Below are 20,837 nucleotides of genomic sequence, written 5' to 3'. Positions count from 1 at the left end.
TTTCACTATCACCCCTTCTAAGCTGCAGACATGAAAGTTGTAAGAATTCAAAGTCTGGTACAGAAACAACACTGAACACAATGGATCAGGGTCACTTTTTATTTGGGGCAGGGGGAATACCACTTCCTTGCAGATACTCCTTGCAGACCAGTTGCAGCTAGTACTACATTTGAATAGCTTCACAGGGAACAGTGTTATTGCTTTGACTGCTTTGCAGTTCTATCTGAAACTGTTCTACAGAACTCAAATAGGGTGGGTAAGGGTTCACATTTGTATACATTCCATATCTATTGTAGATCAACCACAGGCTGATAGTTTAGCTGATGATTTAGAGAGGATTGTGAACTTTCCTGTGGCACAAATTGATGGGCTTTCAGGACTGGGAAATTCAAGTCTGGGTAATGATAGTTTTCTCTGTGAGAAAACTGGCTCAGAAGGTACAGGGCCTCAAGGGGATTCAGGGGAGTCAGAAGTAGCAACAGTAGATAAGGAATCAAGTCAAGAGCTGAGTGATAAGGAGGGTTCCCATGAGAACACAACTTTAGCTATGGAGATCAACAAATTGTTTTAATTACAAATCAGAGCCAAAAATAGATTGTGTCATTCAGAGAGATAATGTGGGAAAGTTGCGAAGGGAAATCACAGGAAATGGAATGATTTCATGGGTGTCTATTAGACAACAAGTTGTTTACCTGAAGGTCAGTTTAGGCAACGCTGCATTAGAGCGAGAAGGTAAGCTTGAGTCCTCTTGTTCCTGATTCAAGTCAAGCTTTGATTTTGGAAGTTTTCTATGCTCCTGTTCAAGTTTTACTAGTTATACCTTCTGGATTGTGGACTTCTATCGTATCTGTGATTTCTGGCTGTTCCTGGACTTTGTCACCTCTGGAACTTTATGAGACATTTGGATTATTGTCTGGTGATCACCTGTTGCTAAACCTTTTTGGGTGATATATCTTTTATTACTGATTTTATATGCTTTTTATATGTTTTTCCAATAAACTGTTTGCTTATATTCCTGGACTCTTGTGTGGTGCAGTGGTCATAGATGTTTCCTGGCCTGGAGTGCAACAATATCTTTAAGAATTGTCAAATGGTTCCTTCCTGGCTTTGTGAACGTACAATTTTAAAACTTTTAGGGTGACTGAATAGATAAGTATTAGATTGTGTCTCTAACAACAGCTGAGCTGACCAAGAGTTAATCATGCCATGTTTGGTCAAAAGCACAAATCATTCCTTAAGGTGATTTAGGATCTCTTCATGTCAGCATCTGTTCATCCCTCATTGCCCAGGCATTCAAAACTTCAAGAGTTTACTTGCAAGTCATATTTGGAGATGGCATTCAAGATGTTGCTGTAGTTACATGCCGTTCTACCCTCAAGCAGCTGTTCTTCAGTTATCTTAAGAATCGTACCCAACTTCTTACTAACTAAGCAAAATTGTGACCTGAATGTGTAGGAAAGGATTTTTCAGATACATTTCACAAGGGGAAAAAAAAGCCAACAGCTTTGATGTGAGATATTCGACAAAGCTGAAAGGCAAGGAACTGAGAAAACCTCTAACCACCAGGGAATGTAAGCATGTTAACTACAGAAATAAAATGCAAATCAAAGTTATGAGACAGCCATTTTAATGGGGAACAAAGTTTATAAGGTGCAAATAAAGCAGCATTTCATCACTTTGCGGCAGAATTCTTACTACAAAATTTTCATAGCTGGGAAATAACGTGCTCATTTTAACACAGTTATGTTAATTTGTTTATTTTGCTGCTAACAACTGCCCAGTAACATTAGTGTGTCATTTAAATTCAACGAGGACTGAAATTATGGGGGGAAACAGGCATACTATTTAGTGAGGGTTGAGTCATAACTCATGATGCCTGTGCACTGAATGTTAGTGAAAGAGGAAGGAAAAGGGGGAGTAATTTCATACAGTTCAAGTGCTGGTTTGTGAGATGATGTTGTAGGAGGCAGAGCAGGAAAGGAACCTACTACTACTATTATTATTATTATTATTATTATTATTATTATTATTATTATATGTATTTACACCCTGTTTCTTCTCTGTCAAAGAATACTCAAACCCATGCAAACTGAACAAAGGAGCATATGATGGGAGAGAATACGGAGAAAGCAAAGTGATCCAGTTTCTGAATCCAGCTTATCTGCTTTGAACTAGACTATTTGAGTCTACACTACCATAAAATCCAGTTCAAAGTAGATAATCTCTGATCAGAAACTGGGTTACATGACAGTGTAGAAGGGCCTGGAAATAAAGCAATAATGCAGGGGAAAGACTGTCAAAAGACAGAGATGGAATTATTATGGGGATATGGAAACCCTAAAGGCGATAGGCCCAGGAAAAATGTGGGTTAGAGAGAGGAGGAAAGGAAAAGTGAAGTAAAACCTGTAATTTGCCAGCCAGTCTACAAGAGAAATCCACAGCTCCTTCCTTTCAAAAACTGCCCTTTTTCAATTAAATTGCAATGTTATCGCGGGAGCTAAAAAACAGAACCATAACCTTATGCCATAATGATGTGCTGTCAAAGGAGCATGAAGAAAGTGTGCTACTTGGGCTCTGTAATGTCAACTAAATGTATGCATTTCTGTCAGTTCTAAGATGTCTCTAAAAAGCATTAACTCATGCAACAATTAATTCTATTACATAATATTTTTTCAAACCATAGTAAATGTAAATGAATTGTGGATCTTTGTTCTTTAGCTGTCTAATGAATGAGACATTTTGTACTAATGTTTCAGTACTGGAGTATTTTAGTCCCAGCACGAACTAATATTCCATTTTCATATTTCTTTCTCCAGAAAGTCATGGCATTCCTAAACAAACACATATTCCCATTTTACTGTCTGTAAAGGTAAAGGTTTCCCTTGATATTTAGTCTAGTCCTGTCCGATTCTGGAGGGTGGTGCTCATCTTCATATCTAAGCCGAAGAGCCAGCATTGTCCATAGACACCTCCAAGGTCATGTGGCCAGCATGACTGAAGCGGTACTTATTGATCTACTCACATTTGCATGTTTTCGAACTGCTAGGTTGGCAGGCTAACAGCAGTAGCTCACCCTGCTCCCCAGATCCCGGCCGTCAACCTTTTGGTCAGCAAGTTCAGCAGCTCAGTGGTTTAACCTGCTGCACCACCAGGGGGCTCTTTTTACTGTCTGTACTGCCATATAAAATAGACAGGATGAAAGCTTGTGACTTGCCAGCTCAGTAAACTTGCGCTGGAGATCTAATTTCATGTTTCCCCATTCAGATTCAACACCAGCTGGTTGTAGCTGGGAAAGAGGACTGAAGAAATGACATGGACCCCCAGGGCAACAAAGTTGGAGAGAGAAACCTGGTGCCAGGCAGACAACCAATTGTAATATATTTTATTTAGTTACTTTACGAAGCACTCAATGAACTCAAGCAATGCTTATTGAAGAATAGCTTTTGTCTAATGTAATTACCATATATACTCATATGTATAAGTGAACCTCATGTATAAATAGAGGGCAGGTTTTGGGGCCAAAATTATGGATGTTGATAAGATCCACGGATAAGCCAAGTCCAGAATCTGTGGCACAGTGGAGAAAATAGAGGGAACTGGTACTTCTTTGAAATATTTCTGGGACAGACTGATCTCTTACCTTTCACCACTGTACTCAAAGAAGGGGGTGGTCCCTTTTAAAGTAAGAGTTAAGGGGCATGAGTCCCTCTGGACTGTGGATAAGCTTACCTAGGTTTTTGGGTTGATTTTTCAATTAAAATGTTCAATTAAAATGTCTATACACACACACACATATACATACACAGTAAAGGTTTCCACTTGACATTAAGTCTAGTCAAGTCCAAAACTGGGGTGTGGTGCTCATCATTTCTAAGCCAAAGAGCCAACATTATCCGTAGACACCTCCTAGGTCACGTGGCTGGCATGACTGCATGGAGCATCGTTACCTGCCAAAGCGGTACCTATAAATCTTCTCGCATTTGCGTATTTTCAAACTGCTAGGCTGGCAGAAACTAATGAACTAATGAAGAGTGCTCACAATGTCCACGGATTCAAACCACTGACATTCTGATCAGCAATTTCTACATCTTAGCAGTTTAACCTGCTGCACCACCGCAGCATGTATACACGCACACACACACACACAAGTATAAAGGGTAATTTGTAATAAATTTAATAATATTTAACTTTTTCACTCAGGAGAATTGAAAGGTAAAATAGATAAAGAAACAAGCGTGGACTTGAATCCCTTGACCAACTTGAACAGGGTCTCCCAGTCCCATTACTGCTGTCCACTACTTTACTGAAATGCAGTCTAATGTTGGCTCATACTTCTCTTCTATTACTTGCAATAGAACTGAATTTTGTCCTTAATTTAAGTAATTTTTATGGACATGGTGGCCCAAAGATTTAGTAGCATCCAGCGTATCTGTTGGATAAGACAATTAGCTGTTTTGGGGGGTGGGGGGGGGGGGATCCTCAGGATCCTTCACGCTCTGATTATGAACTCTGTGACAATATCTACCATTGAGAGCCGAATATTAGGGGGAGATGGATCACATGTTTAGACAACTAAGATTACAACAGATACCAGAGACATTGAAAAGAAGCCAAATTTACTGTCTGTCTTGCGAACTGGGGGGAATATTTAACTCTGAGTTTTCACTTTGAAAAACAAACTTGATTGTTCCAATCACAGAATAGCTTTAAAGTAATTCATAACAATCAAGAATGATCAGTTGATATTCTTTCCCCTTCTGGCCCCAACAACTTCTGTTATCTACGGCATGGAAGAATGAACAAAAACAAACTTCAAGCCAGTATGTAATGGTAAATGATATACTGTTTATGAAACTATAAACTTGTGTAGCATACTGTTAATGTTGCTGCTCCCAAGGCGAACGCCTGACCATAACTTCCTGTATCCTGGACTCTAAACTTTTGCTCCAAAATAATAAACAAATAGGAAGTATCACAGAAAACAGCTGGCCAAAGCATTTCCACTAGTCTGACCTTAAATGAATTAGGGACTTCACCTCTAATAGTGCCACACTTACACAGAATTTAAATATTCAATATTAAAAGCTAGCATGTTGTGATGGTTTGAGTGTTGGACTAGGATACTGGTAAACCAGGGATCCCCATACAGCCATAGAAAGCCATTGGGTGACTTTGGGCAAGTTATACTCTCTCAGCCTCAGAAGAAGTCCAACCCCTCAGTAAGACATTCTGCCAAACGTATGTTGTGATAGGGTCGCCAAAAGTTAGAAATAATGTGAAGGCACACAATAACAATATATTGAAACCCAGTTAACGTTAGATATTATAGAAAATTGTTCTATTAACTGAGAAGATGCTATTTGCAGAGTTATACACACTAACACTGCATCAGAAAGCTTCCAGCAGGTATGGTACGACAGCTACGACAAAAGAACAAGTCCTTTTGTGATGAGTGCAACATTAGAATAAAATTGCTTTAGAGCCGGCATATGCTTTTGTTTAACCCCTTCCCATTCCCATGAAACCACTTGGAAGTGAGCCAGAAAACACAAAGCAAAGAAAGCAGATGACACCACCCAGCAAGCAGGCATTTACAGAGTCAATTCTGCTAAATAGTGTGAACTGCATGGTAATTAGTTACTCACCACGCAAGATGCATCTGAAGCAGCCCCATTTCTGGCACTGTTAAATCTGGACAGGATCCAGAGCGCATTGACACTAGGACTAGACTCTGACGGAGAATGAGATGAATTGTTACACCGTTGCTTGAGCTTCTGTATTTGAATATTCTTGGATTACAAAGAAACGTAAAGGAGCCTTGTAATTTAATACACGGAGAGTTGCACATCTTTTGCCGGGGTTGCCCACATTTGGGCTGCCCAAATTGTTTTCCTGCTGCTTTCCCAGCTTCATTAGCTTTGTTTTACTGCCAGGTATCCCAGAAAGTTTACTTAGAGAGAGACACACACAATTCTGTCCCTCTCAACTGTCTCCAAACTTTCAGGGAAACAAAGCAGCTAGTGTTGACATTCATTTTGAAAGAAAAGACAGTCAATGAGATAAATGTCCAAGTATTCTGTGATGGTTGCCAGGTGTAGTAAAAGCAAACAGATGGTGGTAGATGGGGACCTGCTTGTGCATTTGCCACTCAGTTGCTCACTGTAGTGAAGGGAATAGTTTTTGCCTCGAGCAAGCAGCAAATTGCATAACTTATTTTTCAAGCAAAACATGGCCTGTACGCTTAATTTTTTATCACTGTATGTTTATTTACTGTATAAGGAATATCTCAAATAATTGGTCAACAATATTTCCAGCAAAGAATACCATGGCAATTTGTCAAATAAGCAATATTTGTGAAGCTGTGGCTCCAGTATTTTGAAAGGACAGTGTGAGGTTCAAAATCCTAATTACATGGGAACCTTAACCTAAGCCTTTAGCTCAGTGCCAAGGTCTCATTTGACTACACTCAAGGCAGAGAAAAAGCAATTCCCAAAAGGGAAGCACTTCGCTCTTATGGTTGGCTCTCTTGGTCTTTAAACACAGTTAAGACGGGGCCAAGATGATTTCTGAACCAGCTCTTCTACAAAGAACATAGAAAATGCCACCTAAAACTAATGTACAAGCATTATTTTGGTGTTTTTTTTTTTGTCATGTCAGGAGCGACTTGAGAAACTGAACAAGTCACTTTTGGTTTGAGAGAATTGGCTGTCTGCAAGGACGTTGTCCAAGGGACGCCTGGATGTTTTGATGTTTTTACCATCCTTGTGGGAGGCTTCTCTCCTGTCCCCATATGAGGAGCTGGAGCTGATAGAGGGAGCTCTCATCCATGCTCTCCCCGGATTCGAACCTGCGACCTGTCGGTCTTCAGTCCTGCCAGCACAGGGGTTTAACCCACTGTGCCATCGGGGGCTCCTTTTGGGGTAAAAAAAATACATAACATCATTTAGTGAACTTGTCAGCCATGCTAATTTAGAATACATGCCTCTTGTCTATTTGGAGACAAAGTTCTTACAAACAGCTCTGAGTAGTGGGTTGTTGTAGGTTTTTCGGGCTGCATGGCTATGCTCTAGATGCATTCCCTCCTGAAGTTTCACCTGCATTTACGGCAGGCATCCTCAGAGGTTGTGAGGTCTGTTGGAAACTAGGAAAATGGGGTTTATATATCTGTGGAAAGTCCAGGGTGGGAGAAAGAACTCTTATCTGTTGGAGCTAGGTGTGAATGTTTCAGTTGACCACCTTGATTAGCATTTGATGGCCTGACAGTTTTTAGGTGTGACTTGTAGTCACTTATGTTAATCATATTTCTGAGAAGTCACTTATGTCTGTCATATTTCATACTGTGTTCTTTTTGAAGGTGCTCACCGCAACAATAGCACTTCGTGCCAACTTGTTGTATTTTTGTTGTGTGCCTTCAAGTCATTTCTGACTCATGGTGACCCCAAGGTGAACCTCTTACAGGATTTGCTTAGCAAGATTCGTTCAGAGGGAGTATGCCTTTGCCTTCCTCTGGGGCTGAAAGTGGGTTTCCATAGCTGAACAGGGATTAAAACCCTGGTCTCCAGAGTCATTGGGTGCTTCAACACAGGGCTTTAATCCAGAGCATAAAGAGGGTTTAAAAAACCTGTTAATTTCTGGAGTTTCCCCATTTGGCTCCATTCTCTAGATGAATCTTCCCAGGACATCCACATTAACCCAGAACAATCTGATCAATGAGACATCCACTGGATGTGGTTGCCCCCCACCCCCTGCTCCAATTATGGAGATGCGCTGCAGCACATGTGCATAGTACAGGAATGACCAGAGTTTTAAAATGTGGATATGCACTGATGCTGTCCACACCAGTGTACTGCATAGAAATCCAGTGAGGTCTCATGTTTTCCTCATGCCTGGGATATAACGGGCTCCTTTGTAGCACATATTTCTTGACTCTCGAAATTTGACTTTTTCCAGATTTTTTAAAACATGGGTTTTCCTTGTTTAACACAGTTCTGCCTGGATTATGTGTGGATGCCATTTGCCTCCCCAATTATAATTCACTTCAATGTGGATTATAAGGCCTGTGTAGATGGAACCAGAGTCTAGCACCACATCACACTGCCACTTAGTTTTATAACTGACAATTGTGTTTAGTGCAATATTGGATATTTGTTTTCTTTAACAGAAGAGATCAAGAACTCAAACACTGTTCCCATTCTAAATATCTTGGTGTCACCTTAGATCAAACACTAACATATAGGAAACACTGCATGAACACCAAGAACAAAGTATCTGAACGCAGTAACATCCTGTGGAAACTTACTGGCAGCACATGGGGTGCAGACCCAAAATTAATAAGAACATCAGCCCTGGCCTTGTCTTACTCAACTGTTGAGTATGCCTGCCCTGTTAGGCACAAGCCTGCCCACGCAAAACAGATGAATATAGTATTGAACGAAACATGCAGAATAATCACAGAATGTCTTAAACCTACACCTGCTGATAAACTCTACAAGCTAGCTGGTATTGCTCCCCCTGATGTGTGATGGGAAGTTGCTGTTAACTGTGAAAGAAATAAAGTTGAACACTGTGAAAGCCATCCATTGCATGGCTATCAGCCTCCTCCTAGAAGACTCAAATCAAGGAAAAGCTTCATCAGAACCACCACTCCTCTTAATATTCCCCCTGCAACAGCAAGAGTATCCCTCTGGGCAGTTAAACCAGAAAGTCCCAACTGGATGGCCCCCCACGAGGGTCTTCCTCCTGGGGCAAATGAAGAATAGGTAACTTGGAAGCCCCTGAACTGACTCAGAAGTGGAGTCGGCAGATCAAAAGACAACCTGGCAAAATGGCACTACCTGTCCTAGAAGAATCCTCCACTTTGTGCGACTGGAGCACAACAAACAACACTGCACCTGTACGCTTGCCCACAATGCCCTGCCTCATGCACAGAGGAAGAATTGCTTAAAGCTAGACATCATGCAGTCACTGTTGCCCGTTTTTGGTCCAAAATTATTTAGCCACTTGTGCTTCCTCTATTTTATCACTTTTATACTTATTTATGCAAAATAAATAAACAGAAGAGACATATTTGAAATTTAGATTGCATCTATACTGTGAAAATTACTGTAGTTTGACACTACTTTAACTACCATGGCACATTGGCATACAATCCTGGGCATTGTAATTTGGTGAGGCACCAGAACTCTTTGGGCCCTTCCACACAGCCATATAGTCTGGAAAATCAAGACAGATAACCCACAATATCTGCTTTGAACTGGAATATCTGAGTCCACACTGCCATATAATCCAGTTCAGTGTGGATTTGATACAGTTGTGTGGAAGGGGCCAAAGCCAGAGAAATTTTTAACAAATTGTAAAACCACAGCTCCTATGATTCCATATTATTAAATGTGGAAGTTAAATTGCTGACAAACTGCATTCATTCTACAGTGTAAATGAACCCTTAGTCTAACTAGTAACTATAAAATATAGACCTCAGAAAATACGTCTGTTCTATTAGAGAAAGCAGCTTCCCAATGTTGTACCAAATGCAACTATCAGTTTAAAAATTAGAATATCTTTCTTAAGTGTTTAAAAATGAAAGTATATGCAACAAGATCTGAAAGGAAAAGTAGGCGATTGCTATAATGGTTCTTTGAATTATTGAGCTTTCAGTATTATTCGTGGAGGAAAAACAAAGGTTCCAAAGATATCAGGAAAAAAAGCTAGGTGAAGAGGGAACAATGGAGAGATTCAATTACGTGAGATTTCCATTGAGAAGAAAGGCTTAAAATGCATGCCTCGAATTGAAAAGCAAGCCATAATGCACAAAGGCATAAGTGGGGATTATAATTCACCACTGTGTCATGTTTCACCAAAAATAACCTTATTCATTTTTCATAGATGGCATTTGCTAATCATATTGTGCTGATGACAATAAAATCTATATGCTCAGTCATTTCATGATTAAATATCTACATTCCCTCCTGCCTGCACCACATGCAAATATACATGAACACACACTGGGTCAGAAGCAGCTGATACAGAAACAAGATCTAGTTCTTGCCTCGAAGCAGTCTATAGATCTGTTTCCATTAATGCTGTTTATTTTTAGGGCAGGCTTTAAAAATATTGAAGTGCCTTGTCCTGATACAGAGAACAATGTTCGCTTGACCTTGCATGTAACTGCAACATCCCATTTAATAGTGTGCATGTACAACTCTCTTTTTAACCCATCTTACTCAGAATTAGTTTTACAGGTTGAGATTCTTTGCTGATATTGGTTTTATCATTATCTTGTAAATTGCCTTGATGTTTTTTAATCAAAATATCAAAGATAATGTATTTATATCTATGTATGTCTATATGGCTTCAAGTTATTTGTTGATTTATGGTTACCCCATGAATTCAATAGAGTTTTCGAAGGCAAGAGAAACTCAAAGGTGGATTTGCCAGTTCCTTCCTCTACAGCTGGATCTATACTGCCCTATATCTTAGTATCTGATCCTAGGTTACCCATTTATTCCAAGTTATCTGGTGGTGTAGACTGATATAATCCAATTCACATCAGATAATCTGGGACCAGATACTGGGATATAGGGCAGTGTAGATTCAGCCTGAGATAGAGCTGACCATGTTTTGCTTTTAAGATCAGACAGGATTAGGTGCCTTTAGGCATGTGTACTGTTTTGTCAAAATGTTAAACACTGATGGAGCAAGCACGCTCCCCTGAGGCAGGTAGTTCTTCTGTTTTTGCCATTTGCTTCATCTTGTACACAAATGATCAGCCACTGCCAGAAGGGACAGAGAGTTTTATCTATGCTGAAGATCGTGCAATCACTGCTCAAGCAGGGAGCTTTGAAATGGTTGAACAGAAACTCTCCGAAGCTTTAGGTGCTCTTACTGCCCATTACAGGGAAAGCCAGCTGATTCCTAATCTATCTAAAACACAGATGTATGCTTTTTATTTTAAGAATAGACAAGCATTTCAAGCTCTGAAGATAACCTGGGAAGGAATCCCACTGGACCATTGCAGCACATCAAAATACTCTGGACTGTGCTTTGACTTACAAGAAGCACTGCTTGAACATCAAGCAAAAAGTGGGGGCTAGAAATAATATCATATGAAAGCTGACTGGCACAACCTGGGGATCACAACCAGGCATAGTGAAGACATCTGCCCTTGCACTTTGCTACTCTGCTGCTGAATACGCATGCCCAGAGTGGAATGCATCTCACCATATTAAAACAGTGGGTGTGGCTATGAATGAGATATGCCGCATTATCACAGGATGTCTACACCCTAAACTGTTGGAGAAATTATACTGTTTAGCCAGTATTGCACCACCTGACATCCATCGGGATCTAGCAGCCTGTAATGAAAGGACCAAGGCATTGACATCTCTAGCCCAACCTCTGTTTGGATATCAGCCAGCAAGCCAACGCCTTAAATCAAGAAATCCTAAGATCCACAGAGATACTCGCAGGAATACCTCAGCAAGCAAGAGTCCAAAAGTGGCTGATATCGGATGAGAAACTCCCTCCTGGGCACACAGTAAACTGGGCGACTTGGAAGGCGCTGAACAGACTGGAGCTACAAAGTGGAGTCCACGACATGTGGGTGTAGACGAAGAGCAAACCACAAACCACCTATTACAATGCAGTCTGAGGCCTGCCGCATTCACAGTGGAGGACCTCCTCACAGCAACACCAGAGGCACTCAAAGTGGTCAGCTTCTGGACAAAGGAAATTTAGTACAATGCCATGTTTTTAACATTGTGGTTTTCTATACATTATAACTATATTCTCAATTCACTTCTGACACTATAAATAAATAAATGTGTACCCCTATTCTCATTAGACAAATAATAATTTTCAAACATATGCAAACCCAGATTGAGAGAGTATTGACTGTGCTGTTCTTTTCTTGCTTGACCTTTGTTAATAAATTTGTTTAATATCAATCATGGGAAGGTGGAAACATAGGACTTTTTCATAATAAGGTATTATAGTTCTCTGCAGCCACAGAAATATTGTCATGAAGCCCAATTCATATTAAGATATTTCTGGACAACTTCAAAAATTTCAGATCAATGGGGCCAATTAGATAGACTTCAACAGTTGGGTAATCCTGAATCTATCATAGAGCAATTAGTTTGCAGTCATCTAATGGCAACAATGATTGGGTTAACAGTGGACATTGCAAAGAATCCAAATAGCTTGCCTTGAATAAAACAGCTGTCACTCAAACTAGTGCAAGGGATCCAAATCTGTTTCCTAAAGGCAGCATTTCCTGTAATTCGACCATCTAAATGCTGTTGCTCGGAAAATGCAGTTTCTACATGATGTGTGACATTGACTGCTATACAAATGTTATGAGTCAAAAATTAAATCATCAGATGACAAGCCAGCCTCTACTGAGGGGGCTGTTCTATGAGCCTATTGAATTATGTATTTCTAAGTGGCCATTAGTGACAACTCCAAAATTTGCAACCCACAGCCCTTTTCCTTAATCCTAGACTAGTGGTTCTCAACTTGTGGGTCCCTGGGTGTTTTGGCCTACAACACCCAGAAATTTCAACCAGATGAGGATTTCTGGGAGATGAAAACATCAGGGGACCCACAGGTTGAGAACCTTAGAATCTAGGATGTGAAAGGAAGGACTTTCCCTCCACTTCTCCAGTGCTAAAGACTTTGGGCTCTTCCAGATCAGCTTAAAGAATCATGACTTCTCATGATATCACACCCTCCAAGTGTCCTGATTTGGCAGGTATAATCCTGGTTAATCCCCCGTTGTCCCATTTTCTCAGCTACATGAAAAAGTCTCAATCTCTCTTTTCCTTGATGACTTTTCCCCTTTCTCCTCAAACTACTGATTGCTAGAAAGCAAGTTCAAAATGCAAAGCAAGGGCCCTTCCACACTGCCCCTATATCGCAGAATTTGATCCCAGATTATCTTCTTATCTCAGGTTATCTGGCAGTAGGAACTCATAAAGTAAAGGTAAAGGTTTCCCTTGACATTAAGAGTCTGACTCGGGGGGTGGGGGTGGCGTTCATCTCCATTTCTAAGCCAAAGAGTGGGCATTGTCCGTAGATGCCTCCTGGGTCATGTGACCAGCATGACTACATGGAGTGCCATTATCTTTCCACCAAAGCGGTACTTATTGATCTACTCACATTTGCATGTTTTCAAACTGATAGGTTGGCAGAAGCTGGGGCTAGCAGTGGGAGCTCACCTGCTCCCCAGATTCAAACTGCTGACAGCAAGTTCTGTAGCTTTGCGGTTTAACCCACTCTGCCACCACAGTCCCTGTGGGACACATATATTCCAGTATAAAACAGATCATCTGGGATCAGATCCTGGGATAAAGGGCAGTGTGGAAAGGCCCATAGTTTGTACTGAATTCATTAACTGTCATGGTTCAATACTATGGAATCCTGCCCGTTGCGGTTTTACAATGTTTTCAACCAAACTGCAAATTCCAGAGTTGAGCCATATCAATTTAAAAAATGTTAATCTGCATTCACAGAATCATAGAATTGGAAGAGACCTCACGGGCCATCCAGTCCAACCCCCTGCCAAGAAGCAGGAAAACTGCATTCAAAGCACCCCCAATAGATGGCCATTTCTTCTTCAGGCTAAACATGCCCAGCTCTTTGAGCCCCTCCTCATAGGGCTTGTTTTCCAGACCCTTGATCATTATAGTTGCCCTCCTCTGGACAAATTCCAGCTTGTCAACATTTCCCTTAAATTGAGTTGCCCAGAATTGGACACAGTATTCCATTCATTGTACAGTGTAGATGCACTCTCAAGTGAGGGAAGAGAAGGGGACAGGAACTTGCCCTTCTCAGTTGGATCTACACTGCCATATAATCCAGTTCCTGAATTCAGATTACAGCCAGTCCTGTGGTTTGAAGGATACATTTTCTCCTCAACAGGTTTAGCAGGATTTTTTAAATGCAAAAATACAGTTTCACTGAAACAAAACACTCCTGCAATGTTGAAAAGAGAAGGAGACAACAGAAGAAACATATTATTCCAGTATGTCTTGAAATTAAAAAGAAACCCATTTGAAAATGGGTATAAAATGTTGCAGCTGGTGCCAGGAATTGCTAGAAAATATTCTGAGGTAACAAAAAGATAATGTGGCATTAACACCACTCTCTCCCCCACCCCTCAGCTCCCCGATCCTCTCCTCAAGAACTACCAAAACAAGTAATGCAATTATTCAATTCATTTGTAACTTCTGGAGGAGCCCATTACCTCATCACAATTTGTTAAAGTCTGTACAAACAACAAATACAAATAGCATATACATTTTATTCCCTTTGTGTCTTGACTCACTGTAACTTGATACTGCACTTTAAGAGCTTTTTACATACTTTTGTATAAGTGCTATTCAATATCATAGGGAAGAGACCAAAAGGTTGGGTGCAGATGTGGATTTTATTCCCCTGTCTCAATTACTATTTTTTTTCCGATCTAAGGCAGGGATTCTTCACATCCATGAACCAGGTGCACGAAAAAGTGATTTCCCCATTTATTTCCTTCCTGTTACTTTGAAAATGGCATTTAAGTGCTTTTTTTCCTTTCCTGGATGAGCTCCAGGGCTTTCACCAGATTCTCAAAGGGCCCGTGAGCCAAGAAAGCTAAGAGCCCGTAGTTTAATATTTCTCCAATGCCTTTCCCCACCTTTTTTTTTGAAAACCCCACGTGCATACTTCTAGCAATATGTAGCACACCCTCATTTACTGACATGCAATAGAGACAAGGTAATCATGGAACAGACTATAAACAGGAAAGTAAAAGGACAAGGACGCAGGTATTGTGTATTTAGACTCTTCTGTCTGGCGATCATATCTAAAGACAAAAATGTTTCTAAATCACATAAAAATACTCTTTGGAAACTCCTGAAAGCTGTCTAAAAACAACGTTAGAATCCAGTTTGGATGCAGCAATTTCAAACACTGAAAGCCATGCAGAACAAAACTGTTTTGGCTGCTTCCTGGAAGCTCAAAGGAGATGAGGCCAATGTAACTTTTTTGGGTAGAGTTCCACATTTGAGACATTACTACAGAGAAAGTCCTGTTACATTTACTCACTGAGCCTAATGCCACAAGGTGTTGGGACACACAACAGGGCCTCCTCTGAGGACCTAAAATTTATCGCAGGAAGAGCCTCCCGAGAATAAAAGCTGTCCAAGGAATATGCTGCCTTGGAGTAAAGTCTCATCTCAGGAGATGATTCAGCATTGGTTGGATGGTCATCTGTCAGGAGTGCTTTGATTATGTAGCAAGGAGTTGATGGCTCTTAAGATCTTTTCCAACTCTATGATTCTATGTCAGGAGGCAATATTTCAGATATCAATAGGATTTTGAAGGCCAACACAAGGAGCAAGAATCGAGTTGGGAAGCAAATTAGAAGCCAGTAGATTTTTAACAGGAGCGATGTTATATGGCATCTAAAATATATACCTGATACCAGTATGGCTGCTGCATTGTACTGCTTCCAATAGTTTTCAAGGGCAGCCCCACGTAGGGTCGATTATGGTGGTTTCATCAAGAAGTGCAATGGGTTAAACTCTTGTGCCGGCAGGACTGAAGACTTACAGGTCATCAGTTCAAATTCAGGGAGAGCGTGGATGAGCTCCCTCTATCAGCTCTAGCTTCCCATGCGGGGACATGAGAGAAGCCTCCTACAAGGATGGTAAAACATCAAACATCCGGGCGCCCCCTGGGCAACGTCCTTGCAGATGGCCAATTTTTTCACACCAGAAGCAACTTGCAATTTCTCAAGTTGCTCCTGACAGGAAAAAAAAATCAAGAGGTCTAATCTAGGTTAACCCTCAAATAGTTCTAAGAAAGCGAACCATATATGTATGCATTTTATCTCCTCCACAGTTTTTATTGGCACGCTCAGTTGAAAGATGTTGTGCAAAGCCAATCACTCTCCACTTGTAGCCCCCATTGCTGCCTCTGTCATTTTTCTTGTCTCGGAAAATCCATTAGGCAGGAAAAATGGAAACACTGTGAAGGGCTGTCTAACTTCTAAACTAATGCAATGGCATCTGAAAACCTCTCAAATATAGTACAGAAAGATAGATGTGGTCTTCCTCAGCGTCTGCTCTATATCAGTGTTACTCAAAGTGGTGATCCCTGGAGCTGTGCCACTCCCTGAGCCACTGGCTGCTGGTCTCTGGTAAGTTTCCAGAAAAGAAACAATGTTAGCCAATGGATGGAAATATGTGCTGATCCCTGGAACATTGGGAAAAGACTGCTTGTCCCCCCCCATCAGACAGCCTGAGAAGAACTGCTCTACGTAATCTAGCTGATCTGGCTGTGTACAAAAGAGTACTCAGTAAAACTATGGATAGATAAAGCAGAATATCGACAAAGTTACAAGGATGCAGGATAGAACAGACAGCCTTGCTTTTCCTTACTGCACGTACAAATAGCCTTTCTTGGTGAATTAGCTCAATGCATTAAGATTGCAGGCAAGGTATGGCAACAGAAGATGTTTTGAAAATAAGAAATTGAAAGGTTAGCTGGATTACAAATCCACGAGCTTGTGTGCTAGGTTGCTTTTAAGAAAGTGTTTCTGATGACTGTTGAAAGGAACAACCTCTGGAATCCCTTGCCCTGATGGTTTCTAATTCTGCATCTACATAGTAGAAAGTTACCTGGTTTAGCTCCACCTTAACTGCCATGGATCAGTGCTTTGGATTATTGGGATTTGTAATTTGGTGAGCCACCAGTATTCGTTGGCACCGAAGATTACAATTCCAAAGATTCCACAACACAGCCATCTAAATTCAAGTGGTCATAAATCACATTCATTCTAAAGTGTAGACAAACCCAAGAAAGCCCTATTTATTTATTTATTTATTTACTTACTTATTTATTTACAGCATTTATGTACCACTTTTCTCACCCCTGGGGAGACCCAAAGCGGTTTACAACACAATATAGTATTATTATTACAACATACTAATGGCAAAATTCAATGCCAGACGTACATGTAAAAGTCCATAATAACGAAACAATAACATATAGGTTTAAGTAAAGGTTTTACTTAAACATTAAGTCTAGTTGTGTCCAATTCTGGGGGTTGATGCTCATCTCCATTTCTAAGCCAAAGAGCTGGCGTTGTCCATAGACACCTCCAAGGTCATGTGGCCGGCATGACTGAATGGAGTGCCTTTACCTTCCCACAGAGGTGGTAACTATTAATCTACTCACATTTGCATTTTTTCCCAAACTGCTAGGTTGGCAGAAGCTGGGACTAACAGCAGGAGCTCACCCCGCTCCCCAGATTCAAACCGCTGACCAGAGGGCCTAACGTACATGTAAAAGTTCATAATAACTAAACAATAACATATAACTATGAGTTAAAATAAATTAACCCCTAGACAAGCTATTGGGGGAATGGGTGTTTCAAGGAAATTATGCGGCTGTTGATTGACGGCAAATGTGACCACCCCTAGCCAGCATAGACAGTAATGAGGAATGCTGGGAGCTGCAGTCTAGACATATCTGGAGTACAGGATTCCTACCCCTGCTCTGCAGAATCCTTTGCACTGCAGATTGGAGACTGTTATATAGCACCTCTGAGGTTCTTTCCAACGCTGACATTCAATAACCCTGGTAAAACTGTATTGGCACATGCTGGCTCTTTGCTCAGATTCCTAAAAACCCTGATTGGGTGGAAGTTCAGCAGGGCAAGTGCTGCGAAGTGGCAACGTGATACAAAGACTCTGAACAAAACATAGGGATTCCTTCAGGGAAAATTATATTCCCTCTCTCTCTGTGTCAAACATACAGAAGCAAGAATGCAAGTGGTGCATCTGATATCATTGCACTAACTCTTCTGGAAGGTTAACACTTTCCTCGCACCTGTCCTGCCTTTTAACCCAGCTCTTGAATATTACCCGGCCACTGACCCAGGGCTACAGCTTGTCAGAAATAGTAATCTCCGATCTGGTGAACTGCAGAGGGGTAAGCAACTCAACAGAGGCGAATCTAGATTCAGGATGAGCATGTAAGCCTGAGAAGTCAAGCAGAAACCCTTTTCAGGAGGGACCTCTGATGAAAGTGTGCCCAAATGGGCAGAAGTGCAAAGGAAAGAGGAGAGGGTGAAATAGGGAAAGAGTAATATGGGGGAGGGGAGAGTGGAAGAAGCTCTCTTTGGCTACATCTACACTGTAGCATACAGTTTGACATCCCTCAAACAGCCATGGTTGAATGCTACGGAGTCCTGTGCATCACCATAGCTGGAAACTATTATAGTTTGGGTTGCTGTGAGTTTTCCAGGTTTATATACAGACTAGCCATCCCCTGCCATGCATTGCTGTGGCCCAGTCTATGTATATGTGCCTTATGTGCGTATATATTTGCATATATATGTGGTTTTGCACATGCGTTGTAATGTATTTTTAAATTCTTTTGGCTTTTTAAGTCTTTTCTGCTGTCTTTTTCAGTGTTTTATGAGTGATGGTCACTCATTGGCCTGATACATGTATTGTGTCCAAAATTGGTGTCAATTCGTCCAGTGGTTTTTGAGTTATGTTAATCCCACAAACAAACATTACATATCTATTTATATAGATCTATAAACCCCACTTGCCTAGTTTCCAACAGACCTCACAACCTCTGAAGATGCTGGCCCTAGATGCAGGTGAAACATCAGGAGAGAATGCTTCAGGAACATGACCATACAGCCCAGAAAACTCACAGCAACCAAAGGAATTCAGTCTGCACTGCCATTGCTTGAAACTATTATAGTTTGGGTTGCTGTGAGTTTTCCAGGTTTATATACAGACTAGCTGTCCCCTGCCACACGTTGCTGTGGCCCAGTTTGTGTATGCATGCTTTGTGTATATATTTGTGTATATGTGTATATATGTGTGCTTGCATATATATTTGTGTGTGTGTGTGGTTTTGCGCATGTGTTGTAATGTATTTTTTATTTTTTTTTGGCTTTTTAAGTCTCTTCTGCTGTCTTTCTCAGTATTTTTATGAGTGATGGTCACTTGTTGGCCTGATATGTGTATTGTGTCCAAAACTAGTGTCAATTCGTCCAGTGGTTTTTGAGTTATGTTAATCCCACAAACAAACATTACAATTCTAATTATATAGATCTATAAACCCCGGTGGCACAGTGGGTTAAACCACTGAGCTGCTGAGCTTGTTGACCGAAAGGTCGCAGGTTCGAATCTGGGGAGCGGCATGAGCTTCCGCTGTCAGCCCCAGCTTCTGCCAACCTAGCAGTTCAAAAACATGTAAATGTGAGTAGATCAATAGGTACCGCTCTGGTGGTAAGGTACTGGCATTCCATGCAGTCATGCCGGCCACATGACCTTGGCAGGTGTCTACGGACAACGCAAGCTCTTCGGCTTAGAAATGGAGATGAGTACCAACCCCCAGAGTTGGACACGACTGGATTTAATGTCAGGGAACAACCTATAAACCCCACTTGCCTAGTTTCCAACACACCTCACAACCTCTGAAGATGGATTTAATGTCAGGGAACAACCTATAAACCCCCACTTGCCTCGTTTCCAACAGACCTCACAACCTCTGAGGATGCCTGCCATAGATGCATGTGAAACGTCAGGAGGGAATGCTTCAGGAACATGGCCATACAGCCCAGAAAACTCACAGCAACCCAGTGATTCCAGCCATGAAATCCTTGGACTATACATTATAGTTTGGAGAGACGCAAGCGCCCTTTGGCTGTGAAGCAACCTCCCAGGATGCCATAGCATTGAGCCATAGCTGTTAAAGTGAGGCCAGGCTGCATTTCTCCTGACCCTGAGCTGTTGGAGATACACACATACCTGAAGCCAGTGGCAGGAGCAGCAGCTAGAACACTAGAACCCTGGAGCCTAGAAGAAGGCGCTCTAGTCCAAGAAGGAGCCCTGGTTGCTTCTGCTGCTGCTTCTTCTTTCTTCTTTGAGGAGGGGCGTCCCCACTCCTCCTCCTCCTCCTCCAAGGGACTACCCAACCCCCCTTCTTCTTCCGACCGGGTTCCTCCACCTACCTGGCCGTAGTAGGGCTTCCTGAGCCAGGCCCCGGCGAACAGCCTCCTGGCCATGGCAATGGCACATCCCCGCAGCGGGCTGCAGCAGCAGGAGCCGAGGAGGGAGAGAGAAGCCAGGGGAAGGCAAGGCAAGGCAAGGCAAGGGCTCTCTCTCTCTCTCCCTCTCCCTCTCTCTGCCTCGGGGCCGAAGCCTGGGCGGACGAAGAGGGGCTGCAAGGCGGGCTTGGTTGGGCTCCCTCCTGGCCAGCTCCGCCTCCCTTGGCAACTGTCACACAAGCAGAAAGGGGAGGGAAAGGAGGAAGGAGAGAAAGAAGGAAGGAAGGAGAAAGGGAGGGAGGGAGGGAGGAAGGAAGGAAGGAGGCCCTGTCTTCTCCTCTCCCCACTCGGAGGGGGAGTGAGGGCAGCCTGGAGAGGAGGAAGCAAAAGGGCCCAGCACCGCTTCGCCTTCCTCTCCTCCTCCACCTCTATTTAAAGGGGAGGGTTGTTCCGGTGCGGGAGGGAGGGAGGGAGGGAGGGAGGGAGGGAGGGGGAGGGAAGCAGGCAGCCCGCCCGCCTCCTCTTCTACATCCCTCCTTCCCTCCCTCCTTCTTCCTCCCTCCTCCACGCAGCCTGAGCATCCCTTAACCGCAAAGCGACCCCCAATTGTCCCCAAGGCTTTAGCTCAGGCAGTGACACCTTTGCCTTGGAAAAGGGCAACTTTCAACTGGCCCAACCGCACTGGTTAATATGAGATGTTCAGGCAGTCCCCGAGTTGCAAACATCCGACTTACCAATGACTCAGAACGGAGGCCAACTTTCAGTGGGAACAACGTCATTGACT

General features: G+C 42.1%; 1 protein-coding gene across 4 annotated transcripts in view; it reads right to left on the bottom strand.

Moving 5' to 3' along the window:
• DIPK1A (divergent protein kinase domain 1A) overlaps nt 1-20,488 on the bottom strand; it is a 35,881-nt gene extending 15,393 nt beyond the window's left edge. Inside the window, exon 1 of one of the 4 annotated variants that reach the window (XM_060773924.2) lies at nt 20,018-20,488. In XM_060773924.2, coding sequence (XP_060629907.1) covers nt 20,018-20,071 — 54 coding nt within the window. In that variant the 5' untranslated portion in view covers nt 20,072-20,488. Of the gene's footprint in view, nt 1-5,645; nt 5,720-17,906; nt 17,997-19,814; nt 19,949-20,017 lie in introns of those variants that run through there. The other 3 variants (XM_060773925.2, XM_067467774.1, XM_060773926.2) reach the window with 3 other exon arrangements.
• Nucleotides 20,489-20,837: the final 349 nt, after the last annotated feature.

The sequence above is a fragment of the Anolis sagrei genome, chromosome 4, assembly GCF_037176765.1.
Source record: "Anolis sagrei isolate rAnoSag1 chromosome 4, rAnoSag1.mat, whole genome shotgun sequence".
Classification (NCBI taxonomy): domain Eukaryota; kingdom Metazoa; phylum Chordata; class Lepidosauria; order Squamata; family Dactyloidae; genus Anolis; species Anolis sagrei.
Note: the sequence above shows the minus strand (reverse complement) of the source record. Positions and strands in the feature narration are given on the sequence as shown.